This window comes from Pyrgilauda ruficollis, unplaced genomic scaffold (genome assembly GCF_017590135.1).
Source record: "Pyrgilauda ruficollis isolate IOZ18807 unplaced genomic scaffold, ASM1759013v1 scaffold4, whole genome shotgun sequence".
In the NCBI taxonomy this organism is placed as follows: domain Eukaryota; kingdom Metazoa; phylum Chordata; class Aves; order Passeriformes; family Passeridae; genus Pyrgilauda; species Pyrgilauda ruficollis.
In genome coordinates this window covers 17,012,183-17,033,332 of record NW_024525489.1, presented here as the reverse complement: position 1 = coordinate 17,033,332, position 21,150 = coordinate 17,012,183, and the positions used below count along the sequence as shown (strand labels likewise).

At 39.0% G+C, this 21,150-nt stretch overlaps 1 protein-coding gene across 1 annotated transcript in view; it reads right to left on the bottom strand.

Moving 5' to 3' along the window:
* TTC27 (tetratricopeptide repeat domain 27) overlaps positions 1-7,853 on the bottom strand; it is a 113,994-nt gene extending 106,141 nt beyond the window's left edge. The window contains exons 1-2 of the mRNA XM_041477271.1: positions 7,625-7,853; positions 4,680-4,857 (exon numbers count right to left, since the gene is read on the bottom strand). Of these exons, the coding sequence (XP_041333205.1) occupies positions 4,680-4,857; positions 7,625-7,712 (266 nt within the window). The 5' untranslated portion in view covers positions 7,713-7,853. The remainder of the gene's footprint in view (positions 1-4,679; positions 4,858-7,624) is intronic.
* Between the last annotated feature and the right edge of the window lie 13,297 nt (positions 7,854-21,150).

The window sequence follows — 21,150 nt, the reverse complement described above, 5'->3', positions numbered from 1 at the left end:
AATGGGCCTCCTAATAAACAAAAAGTTAGCATTTTAGTTGTGCAAGTTTGATATAAACACTGGTATGTTAAGGAGCATAATCGAAACAGAAAAACCTTTTTGTAAAAACAGATACTTAGAGATGTAAGAGCCCTCCAATCAAAACAAAAAAATAAAGTGTTATGCAACCCCTTAAAAACTAAAGTAAAATAGAAAAGCCACACACAGGCAAGCAGCTGGTGGGCAAGAATGCAACAAAAGATGCAGAACAATAGGAAAGCAGGGATGGGGAACATTTAATTGAAAATTTAAAAAAAATCCAAAAAAACCAAAACCATCTTTCAGGGGAGTCAGAGAACAAGGACTGGCATAAAGAGCTCTTGTTGAACAAGTCAAGGTATCATTTCCTGGCTGTCATTATTCAGCCAGTAACTATCTTCTAAGAAATATGAATATATTAATTCATAACCAAGATCACCATTAAACTTCCAAATAACTCAAGAATACAAAGTACTAACAATTATTGCATACTAAATTATTACCATTACACATGAAATATCAACATTGGTATAAATTTCCTAATTTTTCTCCCATGATAAATTATTCTTCAAAACTCCTGAAAGGTAACAGAACAATTGACCATTCCTGCACTGTGATTTGACATTCTAGTCTTTTGAAGATCATTTTCATTACTTTATAATTTATACTGTTTCTACGAGTAACAATTTATTTATTTATTTTAACATTACTGATATCTATGTGGAAAGCAAACTTGCTTGAAGAGACAGAGTTTTATCCATGCAGAATGCCTCGGGAACAACTGATAACCATATCCATTACTTTGGCTTGGATACTGTTTCTTCACTGTTTAATTTGTCATCACCAATATTTTTTCCCCATTTTCAGATTCGTGACCAACTCCCAATCTCTTTATCACTCACTCTGTATCAGAAAACCAATTTCAAGCTGTAATCCCTGCAAATGCTGAACTCCCTTGCCTATCCCCTATTTTTTTTCCAAGAAGATGCATTTTGTCTCCTGACTGCCCTTCACACTCACAATGCAGACCTGCAGATGCTCATCTCCCAAAGGCTGCCTGAAAAGCAACAGAGAGACTGCTGCAAATGTCCCCCTTGCTAGGGTGATCTACACAATTTATTTTGCATTTATCCTTAGATATATGTCTGTATCCATTAATCTCATTTTTCCTTTCTTTGTGTAAATGGCAGTTTCCCTGCCTTTTTTTTAACTCTTTACACTGAGTCCAATCACTCTTCATGATGCAGAATCACATGCTTAATATTCATACTGCTGTATCAAATGCTCCTCAAAAATAAAGAACAATAGTGCATTTGAATTTCAAAAAAAAAGGATGTGCATATAATGCTAGAAGTTACAAACAAAATAAAAGAAAAAATATTCAATTGACAGGTTCTGCTTAAGAAGTTACAGGTTTCTCTTATTTTCAGTGATGCCATAAATTGCAAAGAGTAGCCCAAACTATTCAGTGTTTGCTATTTTTTTAATTCATGAACATCAAAGCAAGCAGCAGAAACAGCAAGAATGTCTTCATTTTCAGTTTTCATTCCAGACAGCACACCAGTTAACCAACCATCAGATGTTCCATGAGAAATACCAGAAATATCATTCGGTGTTCAGTTTGGGAAATCGTAACAGGCTTTACTGTATGGACTTCTTTGCCAAGCATTCATTTATATGTTGAATAAGGTAGAAGTAGTAAATACAGGCTCAACAAAAAACAGTGTTAGAGTTCATTTCCTTCTTCCTTTAGATTTTGGAACCTGCACACTATTTCCTTCCAGTCTTTTGAATCAAACTGTACGTTAGGCAAGGAATGCACCTTCCTCCTATGGAGCTCAGGAAAAAAAACAAAAAAGGCATTCCCCCTCTGCATGATTAACATATATCTTATTGCTTCATCCTCCAAATTTTGCTGATTAAAACACAGCCACAAAGCTACATTTTCTGTAGAAAATAGCTTTTAAGCATTGAAGTGAGTAGCAATAGCAGGAAAAAAGTAAAACAAAAAAATATCCTATTCAACACATTTATTATAAGGAATGCTTAATTTGTAGGACATAAAGGCTTGAAGTGCCATAATGAAAATGTGTCTGGGGCAGAGAAAAAAAGGCAATCAGTTAAAAGGGTAGAAAAGTTGCACCAATTTTTAAAATGCTGCTAAGTCATTTTATTTACAGAATCACAACTTTGAAAGTGGAAAAAGTTACAGAGAACTTGTCCAAAGAAATTACCATCTAGATGTAAATTTTGAGCTGTTTTGCCCTCAAGCTGCTCAGTTTTAACTTCAGAAAAAGAACTCCTTAAGAGTTCTTTTAACGCTATTACAAAACCGTACTTTGCACTGTTTATATTGTGCAAAAAAGGATACGATTCACATTATCCAACTTTCTCTTTCCGATTGAATTAAACTCCTACTGTGTTTTTAAATGTCCAGAATTATAACTTTCAAGTCAAGAAAAAAAATTATTTTTACTTATCCCATCTACAGAAAGTCACAAGAAAATCAGTGTCTTACTGAATTTTCTGGGTTAGAACTTAAGAGGTTTGCTGCACTTCCTTTGAGAATCACTCAGTGGAAAAAGAAAACTACATTTTAGGCATTAAAAAATATAGAACCCCCTCCCAGTTTCATCATAAGCAATGCAAAGTCTGGATGCAAAGGTTACATAGGTTTATTCCCTAAGGCCTTCACAGGACATAGGGTCTGCAGGCAGGAAAAATAACTATGTAACACACTCCAGAAAGTCATTGGAGACCAAGACAGTACAGGTCAAAGTGCTGTGCAGCACCTACCTAAAATAGGAAATTATCTGTCTTTCAGACAAGCAACTTCAGTAGAAATTTCTGTATAAGAGAAAGTAACAACTTATTTCCTTCAGCCCCCAAAACTTTTTAAATTATTACTAATGGAGCTTGAAAAATTCACTTGGATGCTACAAACAAAAGTGTTTTTGGCAGACGCTGATAGGTTTTGAAGACCCTTTGCTTTCACTCGGAACAAAACTTCAGGGTATAATTTTGGGCAGAAAACCCTCTGTCTGCTTCTGAAATGCTAAATATTGCAGATCTGCCTCCATATATTCTGGCAAGGAGGCTTCTAATACAGCCCAGAGCTGCAGAGCAAAAAAGAAAAACCACAAAGACCATAGAGCTGGAGCATGAGCAGCCAAGGAACAAATTCCTTTGCTGTCTGCACTAGGAGTGCACTATAACAGGATACATATAAAGTTCCACTGATATAGATTGTGATTACTTTCAAGAAGCTGAATGGCTTTAAAAGGCAGCAACACATATTTGAAGCATTAATTAAGATCAGGATTGAGTCTATTTCAGGTCCTGACTGATTTTTCTTTCCTTGTCACATTATTCAAACTACCGCAAAGTAACAGAATCCAGAAATATTGAAAAATTTATCCAGCTAATATTTAACAGTAAAGCACAACAAAGTAAGGTAAAAAAAAGAAACAAGAAACACCAAACAAAATAAAAAAAAACACGGGAAAAACCTCTGAACACTAACTCAGAAAGCAGGAGTGCATTGTATTGTGCACCACATCAGAAGATGAGTTTTTTGACACACTGTGATCATAAACAAAGCTCAGTCTTTCAAACACACCAACTCTTTTTCTTCTCTGATATTTTAGCAAAAACTCTTAGGTTTATATGTGTCATATCAAAACACACATATTTGGACTCTGCCAACACTAACTGGTTACAATTACCTTCTTCTTTTACTTTTTAATCTTTATCTTCTCTTTTTGGTAAATTTTTTTAACCTTTTAAAATACCTATATATATATGTGTGTGTATATATATATATATGAGTAAATATATATGTGTATATCTATATATACAGACATATATATATACACACATTTATAGTTTTCTGCTTCTACTATCTTCTCTTTTTGGGAAATTTTTTTACCTTTTAAAATACCTACATATATGTGTGTATATATATATATGAGTAAGTATATATGTGTATATATATATACACACACATTTATAGTTTTCTGCTTCTACTATCCCTAGCATGTCAGATTTCAGTCTGTTCATCATTTACACAGCAAACTGTAAAGAGTAAATCCAAACTCCTTAACAGCAACAATTAACACACAGAGTACAATTAAGAGAGACTGTATCAGAGAAAGTCTTGGGAAGAAAGCAATTAATTGATGAACAGCATCCATAACACCTTACTCATTTTTTCATTAAGAAGAGTAGAACAAACTCAGTATAAGTCAGACTTAGAAATACAGGCATTGCTTGGACAGTAACATTACACAGCACTTCAAGCAGCCACATAAATGTAATACAACATTTCAGAGAGAAAACTCTTCATTGTTTGATGATATATGGTAAAATGAATTTACATGTGTGTGACTTCTTTATACCAGAACCTTCTGAGGTAATCACTGTAAATAAAGCTAATGTGTTCAACAAACACCTGTATCACAACACCATTGTTTCTTTCATTGGACAGTAATGAATAGATGCCCAAGGAAGCAGGGGGAATAACACAAGGAATTTCTTTTCTGCTTTTCTGTCAGTACAAGGATTTTGAAGGTCCTATACAAATTCTACATTTTTAAAATGCCTTTTGTAAAAATCAAACATAGCCTCTATTAAACTTCCATATAATAAATAATAATTTCCACCTTTCCACATTATCAGCCTCTGCAGAACAGTCCAGGTATGTTAGAATCTGTTTCTCCAAGTAAGCGTCAATGCTCTCCTCTGTCACAGAAGATGCACTGAAAACATTCTGAATGGTTGAATTTGAAAATATTGCCTCATATTTCCCATCAAACATCAATTGCAACAATGATCCACTTTCTGGAAGAGAGAAAAAAAAAAACAACACAGAAATCAGTGTAAACTTTCAAACAATTTTGTCTTTCAAGACCTATTAAACATACTCACATGAAAACATCTACCACTCCCCTTCTAAAGAATCTATCTTCATTTACATTGCAGGGAAAGTGCAGTTGCACTGAAACTCAAGAGCAGCACTGGCAGGTGTCACTTCATTCAAAATAATTTGGATTAAAGTTACAGTGAAACACAAACGACCAGATGAATGTAGAACAAAAACTTGCACTGAAATTTCAGGAAAAACAAATGTATGGTCTTTTAAAATACTTCAATTATAACAGCAGGCTGTTCTTTCTTCAAAACGTTTTAAATGAACAGTAAACTCCTGTAGATAAGACAGCAATTTCACAGACCAGAGAATCTACATAGGGGAAATGCAACAAATAAAAATTATTCAATATTTGCAGAGTTCAGAGAATAAAGTTTCTGCAAAACTGCAGAAACTGCTCAGTCCTCTATTTACAAGCTTAGAATACTGACAAGCAACGGCCAATGAGATTTTATCTTTATGAAAGAATTCTCTCCTATGGTAACTACACTGCCTCAAAGAAAAGCCTGAACATGGAGCAGATCCTTAGGGGTAATTACTAAGGTGGATTTACACCCATGACTGTTTCTTAAGCCTGATTTCAAAACAAAGGTTAAGTCAAGAAATGCTATATATTTCTAAGAAGCTTCAGACCCATCAAGTTCTTGACCCAAGCTACAACTTTATTCACAGAAGCTATCTTCAGATATGCTACAGTGCAATCAATACAGCAGTTGTTGGAACAATCTGGCCATGTTAACACCTGCTATTCTTGAGCAAAACCATTATCTGCCTACCCTGCAGCTGTGGCTACAGCTCATTAGATGCACCAACTGGTTTCTGACCAGATGATGCAGGTGTTGGTGATGGTTCAGCTGAGGAAATGCAGAGGTCTGCACAGGGTAAGTGCCTCACTATCAATCTGTGATTCCAGCTGGGGATTGCAGCTCCCTGCACTCAGTAGCTGCACTAACATCAGCAGCTGAGGTAACCAATTTAACACTGGCACAGCTGTGGATGCACACTAGCAGCAGCTGTGCAAGGAACTGATATGAACACCAACCCCAAGCTCATCCAGCTAACAAGTACTTTAAATTTTAGAAATACAGGAACACAGAGGGCAGAACCACCTTCAGTAACAGCAATGGATGACCCTGTAGGAATGGGTGACAGACTCAATCATTCTAAAGTCTCTGCACCACACTGTTGACCAAAGTTTACTTCAGTTCTCCACAATGAGCTACCGAATGATGTAAGAGATAATGTGTGCCGTGTATTATTTGAAAAACACTTTAAGCTGTACCTGGAAGGACATATACAGAAGAATAGCAATGGTTCCACAATGCTGCTGACATCATGCCCTCACAGAGAACGGAAATAACAAGAGAGTTTTCTCCAATCTATGCTTTGGAGAGACTTTCACCAAATGACAATCTTTTAATATTGGATTATAGTTGCCCAGAGAGGCAATGCTGTAGAATAACTATGGGCTGTGAGGACACATGATGATGGATGAGGGACACTGAAGTTCTTCTCTTTCCAGTAACACAACTGTAAGCACGTAAAACCTGCTTTTGATTGTGTGTGTAGCTTTTTATAGGACACTATACAAATTCAAGGTCACAGCTTTTAAATTTATTTTCAGGACCATCAATAGGAAGGGTCCATGTAAATGATGACTAAGAATCATCACAAACCCCACAATTTTCTATCTCTACTGCAAGATGCCTTTCTTCAACACGTTTTCCCCACATCTTATAGCAGCACACTACTTAAAGCACCTCAAAACAAATCAAAGCTAACAAACAATCCAACAAAAAAAGCAATCAGAAAAACTCCACACCACAAACAGCATGCACAACCCTTGTTGAAAAGACAGATGTGACAGATGTCAGTCACACCAGCTACCATTCCTGGACAGTACAATGATTTAAGTCAAATGAAACATCACATAAAGAAATAAGACCTGATTAGCTCTGTATGGCTCTTTTCCAAAAATCAGTAAGGGCTTAGGTAAGGATAAATGAGATTTTCAATATGCTACAACATGGCACATGACTCGAGTACTTCAGTCTGCCTGAAACATGGAAGTACCTTTACATGACAAAGGTTACATTTTAAGAGCTGCTGCGCACCCCTGCAGGAAAGCTGGGTCTAACCAAGTCCCCTCAAGAGACTATTTTCCATTGATCCCTCAAGCAACTGTGACCGAATAACTAACAAATACAGAAAAGGCAGCTCGTGCTAGACTCTTCCTTCCCACGCTTTGCACCAAGAGCGCGTTCCACCTCACTGCCCAGTTCCAACAGGCAGGCAGCCTTTCACTGGAGGCAGCCGGAGGGAGCCCCGTGCCCACAAGCCTCCCGAGTGCCGGCATCAGGCGGGGGCGTCTGCCGGACCGGCACGGCTGCGGCCGCGGCCCCCGCCGCTCGCACCGAGAGCGGCCATGGATCCCTGCGAAAGGCCGGCCGCTCCTGCCGCCTCAGCCCCGCCGGCAGTGCCGCTCCAGCCTGACGAGCGCACTGCCACCCCCACCCCGCAGCGAGGGCAGGAGCCCCCGGGAGCTCGGCGAGGATCTGACACGGCGCCTCAGGTGACAACGCCCGGACGCGCCAGCCGCGGCCCCGGCTCGGTGCGGTGGCTCCGGACAGGCACAAGGAGCGGGCACCTTCCCCGCGCCGGGCCGGGACCTCCCCTCACCTGCGGCCGCGACTTCGCCCTGCTTCCACTCCAGGGACTCTGCGGCGCTGAGGAAGCCCCTCAGCAGGGCGCGCTCCAGGGCCAGCATGGTCCCGCCGCCCGGGCCCGCCCCGCTCCCCGGCACCGCCGCGACCCCACGGCGCCCACAGAGACGCGCGCGCTGCCCGCTCGAGCCCTCAGCCCATGTGCGGGCAGCGGCCGCAGGGAGCCGCCATGACAGCGGCGCGGGGCACGCTGGGAGGGCGCGCTGGCCCCGCCCCGCCGGTGGCGGCGGCGTGAGGGGAGCGCCACGGCCGGGGAGGGGCCTTGGCCCCGGGGCGGCACTGACCGCCGGGCAGCTGCTTGGGAGGGAGCGGGGTGGGCGCAGGCAGGCGTGCGTATCCATATGGAGTGAGTCTGTCTGCGATTCCGTGTGGAGAATCACCGAGAGGGTCAGGCTAGAAGGGAACACGGTGGGTCAGCTGGTCCAACCTCCATCGTGCAACCTCCCTGCTCAAGCAGGGCCGTCCCAGAGCACCTGGCACGGGATTGCATCCAGACGGTTCTGGAGTATCTCCAGTGGGGCAGACTCCGCCGCTTCTCTGGGCAATCAGTGCTCAGTCACACCGTAAAGAAGTTCTTCCTCACATTCACCTGGAACCTCCTGTGTTTCTGCCCTCTGCCTCCTGTCCTATTGCTTGACCCCACTGAGCAGAGCCTGGCTCCATTCTCTTGACATCCTCCCGTCAGATATCTGTACATCCTCTGTGGAGAATCCTCTGGGATCCCGGCGGGTGCAGGCTGAGCTGCCCAGCACTCGGGGCAGGCAGGACAGGATCGTGCTTTGGTTTATGTAGGTGTTCATTTCAGCACCTGTCCAAACACAAGCTTGATAATGTTAACATTAAAATTCCTATTGTGAGATTTTTGTGCTTTTTATTTTCAGGGAAAACCACTAAAGTAACATTTTCTATGAATAAATAATTGCTAAGTATAATTCCTTAGTAAAAAGAAGGAATATTTCGCTGTCTTCCTCACCTCTGCCAGTTCCCCAATGTGTGGGATTTCCCCCTTACGGTTCAGTTTTGGGAGCATCTAGGAACACCTGGAAGCTGCAGCAGGTATGTGGGCAGGAGTACCCCTGGCAGGAATTAGTGCACTCCTCCCTGGCACTGGGCTGATGGTTACTGCTGATGTAACAGATGGCTTGGGATGTTTGTCAGTTGCCACAGACTTACTGAAATCCGCTGCTTAAGTTAGCTCCCCTAAACTATTTGAAGAATACATGTTTATTTCTTAAAGAACAATCTATATGCTTTCTTTGCATCTGAGGATAGCTTCTGCCTGATGCCTCAAGGGGAAGAAAGTCTTTGCAGGGCTATGTAGTGCAGATTCAAGGTTTTAGCATGGTGCTGCTTATTATTTCTAAGCTGCTTATTATTTCTAAGCAGGAAGTATATAATCAAAATTTCTGACAAAATAGTTTTCAGAGAATAACCTTCATCTTTAACTTTTTTTCTGAGAGTGTGAGAAAATGATCCATATGAAATGTGCTACTATGGTATCTGAACTAGCACATTTAATATCACCTTACAAGGTACCTGTGCTGCTGTACTGATGCAGTATTTATCTTCTGCTGCAGGGGGTTTTTTCCTAAAGCCTTTTGAAACAGATGACCTCCTTGTGGACTACCAAAAAAACCTCCATACTGTAAAAAAAAAAAAAAAAAAAGAAAAAAAAAAATTTCGTAAGCTTCAAGCAGCTAGTATTTAGCATAGATTTATTAATATGACATTTTTAACAGTGAGCTGCTCTTTGTAAAAGTTGCTGTTACATGATTTTTAAACTGATCCTGAATTCTCTGTGCCAGTCTCTGGTACTGCTAGGGAGAGAAGCAATCGTGTTTTGTGCCATTTTTGAGCAGGAGTAGATTTGCTGTTTGAGGAGTGGGAAAAGGGGAGGAATTGTCAAAGAAAAACTGGCTCATTGGTATAGCTGGATGAAAATTTGCAGGACTGTGCAACCAAACCTCTGCATTTCTAAGGAGCACATTTGATGCACCTGGTGAGAGGGGGGGAGATGCAAGGCTCGTATTGGGGAATTCTATCAGTTTTTCTTGCTTTGGCTCTGTTAGTTCAGTCAAGTTATATCCCACTAACCAGCTGGTCTCCGTGATTTGTCATATTTAAGGTTACATCACCTTTGTTACAGTATCAGAAACTTCAAGCTCGTTGGAAGCTTGTGGGGCCCCAGTAGACATCAGCTAAATGTTCAAACTATATTCTTGGATTTTGCTGAGTTAATGCACAGGCCCTCACTGTCAGGAGGGTGGGTCCCTCAGAAGGCTCCCAGCATATCTTCTGCTTTTCCAGTTTTACACTTTCCAGTTTACAATTTAAAAATAGACTTGCAGTCTCCAGGTGACAAGGGCAAAAGAATGGCAATTATTCCACCCTCCTAGCAGATATCTCGGGCACAGGCACGGACGTGATGCTTGGCGTGGATTGTGGTTGCTTCACTGCACTCACCAAGCAGCTCTGCATCCCTTGGCTCTCTCTGACCACTTGGCCAACTTATGCTCTTCCTTCACCAAACCCCAAAGAACAAAATCACTGGGCAGTCAGTGAAGTGGAGGAAAAAAGCTACACTTCAAATGTGCTAAAATAATAGAGGCTAAGGAATTCTTCTCTTCCTCACAACTTTATAAAGCAGTAACAGTTAGTGTGGGCCACTGCACTACAGGAAAAGAAATTATTCAAACCACTCTTTGCAAATGTAAAATGAAGAACATAGCCAGTGGCAAATAACCCTGGACAGCTCTTCTCTGGTATTGTGGCAACTCTTCTAGAAGCTGACATTAATCTTCATTAATCATTTGGAAAATACTATATATTAATATTATTGTATCTCTTTTTGTATTTTGTATGCAATGAACAAATGCATAGAAAAAGAGGAAGTAGGTCTCCAGTAAATACTTACTCTGTAAAATACAGCTTTAATATTTGAGGTGCAGTCTTCCCACTCATAATAGGTTAGTTTTTCTAAAATTCAGCCATTTAGTAGAAAATCTATTGCCATTCCTGATGTCCATGAATAAGTATTTGCTGACCATTTTGCAAATGTTGCTCTGTTATTTTTTTCTCCTTTTTTGTCATATCAGAACATATCTCATCTGAACTTTTAAAAAGTAATTATTACCTTGTTAGTTAGCAGAAGTTTGCTCTGCCTCAACTACATAACATCTGTAAGTTTTCAGATGAAGAAACCAAAGCTTATGTGGAAATAATTCACTGTTCAACAAAAGAATTCAGAAATTACTCTTTCATTAAATAAGCATGTCATATCTGCCCAAGTAGACGTTTGCAAAGTATTTAATGCCTTCTTATATGAGCTCATACAGAAGCATTATTTTATGATGTCTAATTTTTTTTTATACAACAACATTTTTTCTCTTTGCTAGCTTTGAAAGGAGAGAAGAATTGAAAGTGAGATTTAAAATATATTAAATGGTTCTCATTAATTGGATTCTCTTTGGTACTCTGAAGAAAGAAAGAAATAAAATTGGTTCCAGTCACACTACATCACACATAAATTTTAACTGAAACAGATAGAATATTTTATTTAAACTACATGATAATTTTAATCTCTTCAGTGCACCCACAAACGTGATTATATTTTTGCACATAGAATGTGCATGATTACCTGTAAGCAGAAACATGTTTTTGAGATTACATCACATTGAATAAAATGAGAGAATAGTTTTGGCTCTTGGGTATGTTTGTGTCACAACCAGGTCGTGGTGGCTGCAGTGCTCCTGCTGGGTCATCCCTGTGGGGCTGCACTGGCATGAGATGGGTGAGTTCATCACAAACACAGACTGTGACAGGCAGCAAACAACGGGGAGATGATGAGTTCCTGATCTGGAGATCCCAGCTGGATCCTTAATTTATTGTCTGTCACCTGACAGCACTGAAGCTCTTGGATAACGTCAGCACCAATTGTGCCTGAAAATCACTCGCAGTGATGCTTTTTATGTTGGGCCTCCAAAATGTGGGGCATCTCTGTGACTTTTGACTTCAGTAAGATTTGGTGCATGACTTAGGGAATAAGGACCATTGGTCATTCCTGGTTTATATGTAAGATTTGGTGAGTTCTGTGGATGAAATATGGCATGTCATGTTAATATAGAATATTCCATGTGAATCAGCAGAAGATACCAGATACAGGTCTGTGACTATTTTTATAAGAATATAAAAAGCAGTTCTCTTTATGTTTCTGTCTTAGATTCTTAAAAACATTGTTGCATTAGACACTAATGCATTTGATGCAAGCTGGATTCCAGAACTGTTTTAGATCTACAGGATAGGCACCAAACTTAGATGTTACAATGTACAATTCTTCTGATTAACTAGTGTGAAGGATTTAACAGTGGCATTAGCTTAAATGCTCTGTGTTGATTTGTAATGACAGCAAGGAGCATTCTTCTTGATGAGAAGTGTATTATCCTAAAACTTCCCGCTGCTCACAGCTTTGCCAAACAGCACAAATACCAAGTTTGATGTTTTCTATTTGGAAAATATCTCTTAGCTTGGACTTCTAAGCAAACTAGGTGCAATTTCTCTCTATTTTTAAACATAGGCACGAAAATCCTGTATTTTCTGCTCTTCTCTGAAATGTGTATTTTGGATGAGGAGGTATTTAGTGATTGGGAGTGTGGTGGCCTGTATGTCAGAGTGGTACTTTTTGCCGCCTCAGTTTGAATTTGTGTAAGTAAAAATTCAGCATAGCTTTGCAGTGTGATAGAATTGTAATCATAGAGGAATAGAACTTACCGAGAAGCAAATGTTAAGGAGGCCTCAAATTCTGGAAGTGTCTGGAAAAGACAAGAAACCCAATTGTTCTAGTGAATTTAATTTGGATAATCACTTGTGCAATATTTATGAGAAGTTGATGTTTTATGGTAATTTCAAATGTTATTTTGGACAAAATGGGACATCACTGGGGATGCTATTGGTTCTCCAAAGTTTGAGGTGGGCAAAACTGACTGCAGATGTTGGAAGTTGCAAAGAAAAAGGTTCTAGTAAAATAAATAATTAGATTGTACTGGAGGGAAGTAGATGGAGAGAGACTATTCACACTTAAAATACCAGTAGATCTCAATGTCCTTCAGCAATCAAAAACCTGCACTGAAATGATTTCTCATATTCTCTATAATGAGTTTCTCCCTAAATCTTTGAAACTACTAGCTTCTTTGAGGATTATCTGTCCTGGCAAGAGCAACAATAAGATAAACGCTCTCTTTCAAAACCTGCCTCAACACACTTGTCAATATTTACTATATATTTATAACTTGACACGGTGAAGGATTGATGAGATCATTACAGTGGATTAGGATGACTCATTTCCCTGTCCTCCATGACTGCTTCTGCTTAGCTCTTTACTTCTCCCGACTGCCCAAAGGAGAAACTCTGACGTGTTCTGAGCAGGCTTCCAGAGAACTGGAAGAAATCAATCCATTCTTTTACAGTCCTTGAAGGTGTCCAAAGGATTCTTCTAACAAATTTTCTGTGTAAAACCAGCACTCAAGTGACTTTTCATTCATCTTGCAGTTGTTAGTCATTAGACTCCGCAAACATTAGGAAATCTGTGTCATTCACAATCTCTTACTTTCCACAAGCAAAACTCTTAGTATCAATAAAATCAGGCTTTGACTTTCACTTCTGTACAATCTTTCAGATCCTACGGCACAGTGAGTGGTGTCATACTCCAGTCCTCTTCCAGGTTTGCTGTGGCAAGTAGGATGAAAATAATTTCCTATAGGTTTTCCAACTGTTCTCAGCAGCAGAATTATGCCTTACTTTTGTGGCTGTGGGAAATTCTTTCCTCTTTCTGATGTTGTAGGTTTAGGAACATTCTGGTAGGGTTATGACTAGAATTGCTTATGATGAGAAAGCACTTTTTATAGTTACTGTTTGCCTGAACTGTGCTGATCTATTTATACATCCATTCTGTTAAAAGACTATAGCAATTATTAGTAAAAATAGAAAGGGATTAGCCCATGTCTAGAGGCTAATTTTGTTCTGCCACGAAATCAACTGCAGGGCATTGTGATCATACTTTGAACAGGAGGGTAAGAGAAACATTCATATTGTTCTCAACCTCTTCACCTGAAAGAAAAGCAATTGCTTTGGACTTGTATCTCAAAGGAAGAGCTCTTCTTGTTTAGCTTTATGAGTAAAAAAAATTATTAACAACAAAACGGTTCTGGGTTTTGGTCCTTATCTACTCCCAATTTTAGGATATTTATCTGAATTGCCTTTTTCACTAGGCTCTTTTTCACTATATAGTACCTCTAGGTTTCCTGATAAAGAATGATCTGAAACAAATACAGATATTTTACTAAAGAGCAAAAGTTGTCTAAATCTGGATTTGCAGTAACAAATTTGAAACTAAAATTAAAAAATCTTGCCAGAAAGTTGTTAGAGACATAGGAGTCTATCAAGAGCCGGAGAATACTTTTAATTTTTGCATGGATTCACACACAGCAAAAATATGTTGGTGGTCTGACATCCCAGAGTGGCTTTGAATTGTCTGAATCACCAAGCTGCATCATAATGACTCATTCTCGTTGCGTACTGACATCCCTGCTGGGAAAGAGCTGCTGTCTCTTCCTTGTAGCAATTTCAGTTGGCACATTTTTGTTTTCTCCTCCCAATGAAGTTTCTGTCCTAACAGACATCTACAGTGGAGGAGAGGCACTGTTTTGCAGGTGCAGTAAGTCATTTATTGCTCTATTAGAAGCTGGTATTCACTCCTCCAAATAGAAAAGGAATATAAAATCCTACCTCCAGTTTCTAGGGATTTTACTATAACTGATTTCCTTCCAATGCCAATACACAAGAGGAGAACACAAGCAGAATGCTGATTTGTGCTGTTTGTATGTGCCTTTCCTTTATAGGTGTAACATCTAAACCCTTTAGAATAAAGATGCTAATCCTTTTAAAACACTGTTTTGTGCAGCCACCAAAAGAAAAGCCTTTCTAAAATAAGATGATCAGCCAGTGCTACAAATTGTTTGTATTCAGTTCCACTCAGCTCAAAACTATCCAGCCTGGGATGAAATGGTACTTATTCCGTGGGTTTTGCCACCATACATCAGTCCTAGTTTAGGTGGACAGGGAGTGGCACACATAGAGGAGATCCTTCACTGACTGTATGTTTTTCTAATCTCTCTGGATGTAGATGAGGCATTGTGTTGTCAGGGCAGATCTCCAAATTTATGCTGAGGGCAGGGGGAAGGGAACTCAATACATCCTTTTTCCAGAAATTGTGATGATTTCCCCCCGCCCCCCTCCAATGCTTATCATCCTCTATAACCTTAGTGACATAGCAGGTGATCTGTCCTTCCACAAAGTTGCTAGAATTGTTGCTCACTGCATTTTTCACAAGGACTTTTCAGGTGAATGTTCGTATTATTGCCAAATTCTTGTCAGCACACTTGGGTTAAGTGCATATGACTTAATGTCTGGCAAAAGTCCTACAGAATTTGCTTCTGAAAATTGATAAGCCCTCACAAGTTGAGGAGAGATCAGGCCAAAGAGGCATAATCAAGTGCCCTCCAGAATAAAAACATCCTTTCTTAGAACTTCCAAGGAATATATTTTGGGTCTCTGCTGCTACCTCTGTCTTGATAGTGCTCTTAGATCTTCTTGTCCAGACCTATTTTTCTTTTTTAACTCAGTGAAGCCATATCTTGACTTTTCTTGCCCAGGAAATGGAAGCAGAGGTTTTTTTATCCAAATTTTCCTTTGTAGTTGGCAGTAATTCTAAGGCTGAGCTATAGATTCATCATTCCTATGCTGGATGTTCACGTGCCATTTTAACCTTCAATGCAGATAAACTTTGTAAAACTGTTTAATATTTGCTTTATTGTTACAAAATAAGTTCTTTTTAGAACATATTTATATATTCCGTCTTCCACCAAGAGCTTTGTTAAAATGATGAAATGGATTTTTCACTTATGCCTTACATTTTAATAATTAATTTTTTTTAATTGCTGAAATCAATGATATATTCATTGAGGAAATTTTAAGCTAATGTGTCATCACAGGATCCGTGCTCAGAAACAAATAAATTTAAATTTCTTCACCCTTAGGAACATGTCTATTTTTTTTGGTGTGTTTTTCTGGCAATGGATAAAGCATCAGGGAACCAGAAATTTCTTTTAAATGTCGTATTTCTTACCTGTTAATCAGTAATTCTCAGGTTCTCTCTGTTTTCTTTATCAAATTTTGATATTTTCTCTAGCCTGTCAAAAAAAAGAGTTAGTCAAAAAAAGGGAAGTTTTAGGAGAGTTCATGATAGTCTTCCCATTTATAAATAGTTGCTGTAAAAAAGACACAATGTTCAGCAAATACTTGGACTTTCCGGTCTTCTGATGCTGCAGGCTTTGTCTAAATGATCTCTGGATAAAGGTTTTGCCTTGTGATTTTGTCTCCTCTGAAGTTTTTCTGTGAGCCATGAATCTCCGTGATATGAGATGGCTGCATTCACATTTGATGACAATGAAATACACATTGCACAGAATATGCTGGCTTAACTTTGGTCACTATAGACCTTTCCTGGTCTGCTCCACTGAAGTGGCAGTCAGGAAAAGTGGGACAAGATCTGTCATGGATGGTTGTGATCTGATTAATAGATTTAAAATGATATGTCCCATTTGTAGGGATGCTCAATCATACTGTAACAGTTTTTAATGATTTTAGAAAAATTATTCAAAACATTTAATCAAAGGCTTTTCAAAAAAAAAAAAACCCAACAACTAAAATGAACCTTTCATCCTCTTCTTCCTGTGCTGTTTTGGCTTGTTACCTCAGTCCCCATGCTGCACCCAGGCAGAGCCCTAAAATGAGTAATAGGTCTCATTGTGGCAATGACACCTGCATGACCTTAAAAAGATGAGGCAGAATTACAGCTTTGATTGGAAATGGCTGCTGCTCTTTCTTGGTGGTTTGTTTACAGTTATGCATTATTCAGTCTTAATGGTGTTTCTTCTGCTGAAATAATGCTTTATTACCTTTCTATAAACTTAGCAATGTAAGCAGCCATTGTGTGTTGCTTTCCTTCTTTTCTGTAGATAAACATACTTTTTAATAGTTCAATTTAGTCTGCAGAGTTGACATTGAGACTGGCTGGCACAGAGACAGATTCAGATAGCATGCCAGCATGTTACAGGTCAGGACTTAATTTAGTTTGGCTTCAAGTGTGAATGGATTCTCCTGTAATGTCATTTTTCTGCTCCTGACATAGAAAAATAGCTAGTTCTATTTACATCTCATTTTCAAGTCACAAAATTCCTGCTAGTACCAAAAAGACAAAAAAGGCATAGGATAAAAGATAGTGCCCTTGCTATAGTTCAGTTGTTTCTGGAACAATGGAGGTGATGTTGGGGACTTTTGTCCCACTCTCTTAAAATAAATAAAGGTAAGGTAAGACTTTTATCCCTAAGTCACCTAGTTAGTGTAGCAATACATGTTTGTTACATTCTGCAGCTCTCCAGTTTCTAAGAATGGTTTGGGTTGCAAGGGACCTTAAATATGGTTGAGTTGCAACACCATGACCACAGGCAGGGACACCTTCCACTAGACCAGGTTGCTCAGGGCCCCATTCAATGTGGTCCTGAACATTTCTCATTTAAATGAATTACTTGCTAAATTTCTGAACTTAAAGGAATCTGCTTCAGATATTTATTATGTGAAGCCTGAGTTTTGCAGAACCTATAGGTCCTTGTTAGAGAGGTTACACCAGCCTATATTTGTAAGCAATATTGTCTCTTTTTTGGTTTTGTCTTTTTCCCCTTCTTCTAGTTCCTTACCTTTCCTTGCAATGATTTTTTTTTCCTTAAAGTCCTTCTTGACAAAATAACAAAATGTATTTTCTCTGTGTGTGTGTCTCTCTCTCAGTTAATAAGCCATACTGTCCTCCCTTTCTGGCAGTCAGGTTTCTGGTGTTTCCAGGTTTATAATCACTTATTTGGGAGCTTTGCTGCTGGTTTGTTTTTTTTTTTTTTAGTATTTGTATTACCTTCTCCTTACTGCTTATTGGGATTTGAGCTTTATGCACATGGGATCTTTAATCACCATTTTTTGGCATCTTAATATCTTGAATTAATTTAAGCAGATGAAAGAGATCAATAGGTAAGGTCTTAAATATCTTTGATAGCCAGATGCTCCTATATTTCACATGCAGAAATCTTCCATCTGCTGTCAGGCTGACAAATGAACCGAGTTTTGAATGTGTCCCCTGTTTACTTTAATGGCTGAGCATTCAGAGATTGCAGATTCTGTGTTCTGTCTCTGCACTGGAGTGCATGAGCTGAAGTACAGGAAAGCTTCATGTTTATTATGAAGTACATATCTGATTTAGATGTGTAAAATAGTTAATTCATATAGTTATTTTAAAAACATTTTTAAGTAACTTCAGACTAATTCCAAATGCAGAATCTTTTAACTGCTTCAGACTTGCACAAGTGGCACTAGGGAGAGGCAGATGAGGAGCTTATTTCAGTACTGACTTTTGAACTCTGGAACTAACAATGTAATCATTTGTCACTTGTGTTCCATGGCATTATTTCTTGAATTTGATATGCAGTTGCTATAAATCAAAACTTTGTTACCTTGGCTACAGGGATATTTCAGTTGGTCTTAGGTATTACCGCATTATTCCAACCTTTCTAAAACAAGCTTAAAAACATCTGCAGTCGGTACTCTGTTGGCTGATAGCATTTATGGTTGTGACTGGGCTCAAACTGCACACCCTGTCCTGATGTAGGAAGGTCCCACACCTGGAATATACAGAGTACCTGTTGTCACTCTGTCAAGACCAGTGTTTGTTGACACACAGGTTGGAAAGTAATGCAGCATGTGATAGTAAACTTTAAGAGACATTATAAACTAATCTTATCATCATACTACTAGATCAGTGGTTATAAAATTCAATGCATAAATACCATAAAGATTTTATTGTTCCTTAATGACTTAGAAATATGAAAATAAGTAAATCCCACAGGTCTAAGCACAGCCAAAATCTCTGCCAGCATCCAATTTGGAAAGATGCCATTTAGCCTCCAGGAAAAAGGCCTGCCAGCAGCTTGGACTAAGAATGTTCACACTCATTGCCTAAATAAATGGGCAGTAGACTTCAGACTCCACTGGATCATGGTGACACATAAAAATGTATTAACCAACCCTCATAATGAGATAATGCAAACATCTTAGTCCTCTATGTGACTGAAAATAAAGAGAACACTTTACATAAGGGGGGCAAAAATAAGTTCTCCAACCCATTTACTACTGTCCTTATTAGCCTGATTTCCTAGGGAAAACCAGTCTATGCAGTCTTATCTCAGTGACTGCCCTCAGTTAAGACACTGAGAAGGTACTGGCATCATTCAGCTGAACTTAAGAGACATAACTTTCCTCTAAGATTATTAAGTTTTTTCTAGGTTTGTGAAAAAGCTGGATAGATAAGGGGAAGAGAAAGATGACAGTCGCAGTTTGGATCCTGTGTGAAAACTTTTGTATTATTATGTAAAAGAGAGCTCAACCATAGGAGGGAAAGGGATGTGGAAGAGGGGAACATTAAAGGCCCTGAGAGCAGAAAAAGCTTCAGTTGTAGCCTGCAGTGAGCTGAGGCACAAATCAGTTGGAGGCCACACTCATGAACCCTTCTGTACACAAAACACCTGATTTAGTTATGGCACCATGATCCTTAACATTACTGCTTACAGCACCACACATCTGGAAACTCTTTACTTCTCCCAGTAAGATTTTCTGTCTCTTAAATTCTCTTTGCATAACACAGGGTTCTTTTGTCCTCAGACCTATCACTTTTATCCTGTGTCATAGCACCCATGTTACATCTCTGCTAAACTCTGCTGCCTGTGGCAATGCAAGCCATTGTCATAATTCACTTTTGTCCTGTGTTTCAGTTAGTGGTATGACTTTGTTTTATAACCAGCTTACATTTAAATTTTCTTTTCATCAATAAAAGTGTGCAGCTTAAACTCTACAAATTCCAGTTCTAAACCAGGATTTGTTTCTATAACTCATGCTGATGTTTTCTAGGGAAGAAGAGGAAGATGATTCTGGTGTACAGTGATTTTCTTTGTAAAGTTCTTCTGTCTTAACAATTGTAGCTTTAATCACTGTCAATATGCCCCAAACTTTCTAACATGAGGAATGCTTTGCTACAGGTTACTAACACAGTTCTGAAAGAAAAAATTCCAAAAGAATATTAGCTAAAGTGAAAAAGTGAAAATGTGAGAGGGAGAGATGAAAGAGAAAGGCTTGACATTTTCTCTGTTAAGTCAGATTTGCCAAAATCCTTGGACTGCAAAGTTGACAATGATTTTCTTTTGGCATCTTCTTAATATCACTTGGGATGGAATATATATTCTTATTGAAATACCATTGATTAGCAACAGGATTTAATAGGGGTGTATGAGTAAGATATGTAGCATCATAAAAAAAAAAAAGGAAAAAATTAGATAGTCCCATAAGACACCCTCACACCTGCCTTTGCAAAGGACAGCTGGATGTTGACATTAAATTCTGTGTATTTCAGTGAAATCAAAGTTTAGTGCTACTGCAGGGGCACCTTCCTGGCAGCTCCCAGCTGCAGCAGCACTGGCTGCTTCCCTCACACATGTAATGCTTCCTTTGGACCCAGAAACAGCTGTGAAATCCTGGAACAGAGCTTCTTTAAAAAAGACATTCCTGTTCCTCACTGCATAAGTTACAATTTTTAAAATGCTAATGGAGAAGGCAAGGTTTCAGTCTTTGGATGACTGAGGTTAGAATTTTATTTTTTGGAGCAATTGTAGCAGACTGAAGCCAATCAGAAATAACCACATTTAAAGGATTTTCCTTTGAACATTTATTTACAACCCTTTCTCTCAGGCATCAGAGCTATAGTGATAGTGTATGTCAAGTATAAAATATTTTGTGTTGTTGCTTTTCTGTAAAAAAAGCCTAAAGCAAATTAGAAAGCATAAGATCTTACCACTCTTCGACACAAAACTTGCACAACTCCTAAACCAGTTTGTAGCTGGCTTCACATTTAGCTACAGGAGAATTCATGGTAAGAATGATTCTAGGTGACATTGAGAACTTCTGAAAGAACCCACCAAGAACTTGGGGACAGCCAGGCTTTTCTCCTCCTTGTCCTCTATAGAAAAAACCCAGCAACCATAGCTAAAAATAATCATGGAAAAAGACATACTGTGGAAAACTCCAGTCTCTCGAGGACTCATAGAAAAATTGTTTGCAGAGTATGACTAAAATGTGAGTTAGGTGACTTGTTTTTCCTTCTTTAAAAAACCCCAAACCCAGATATCCCTCTTTTGATCCTTTTGTCATCCTAATGTGTTTACCTATACACCAGAAGTAAAAGCATGACAAATTCAACCCCACGTGTGAGCAATGAATCTAATTCAAGATAGAAGGATAGTCTGAGACACAGAGAAAGGATCAGCTCTTGGAAATAAT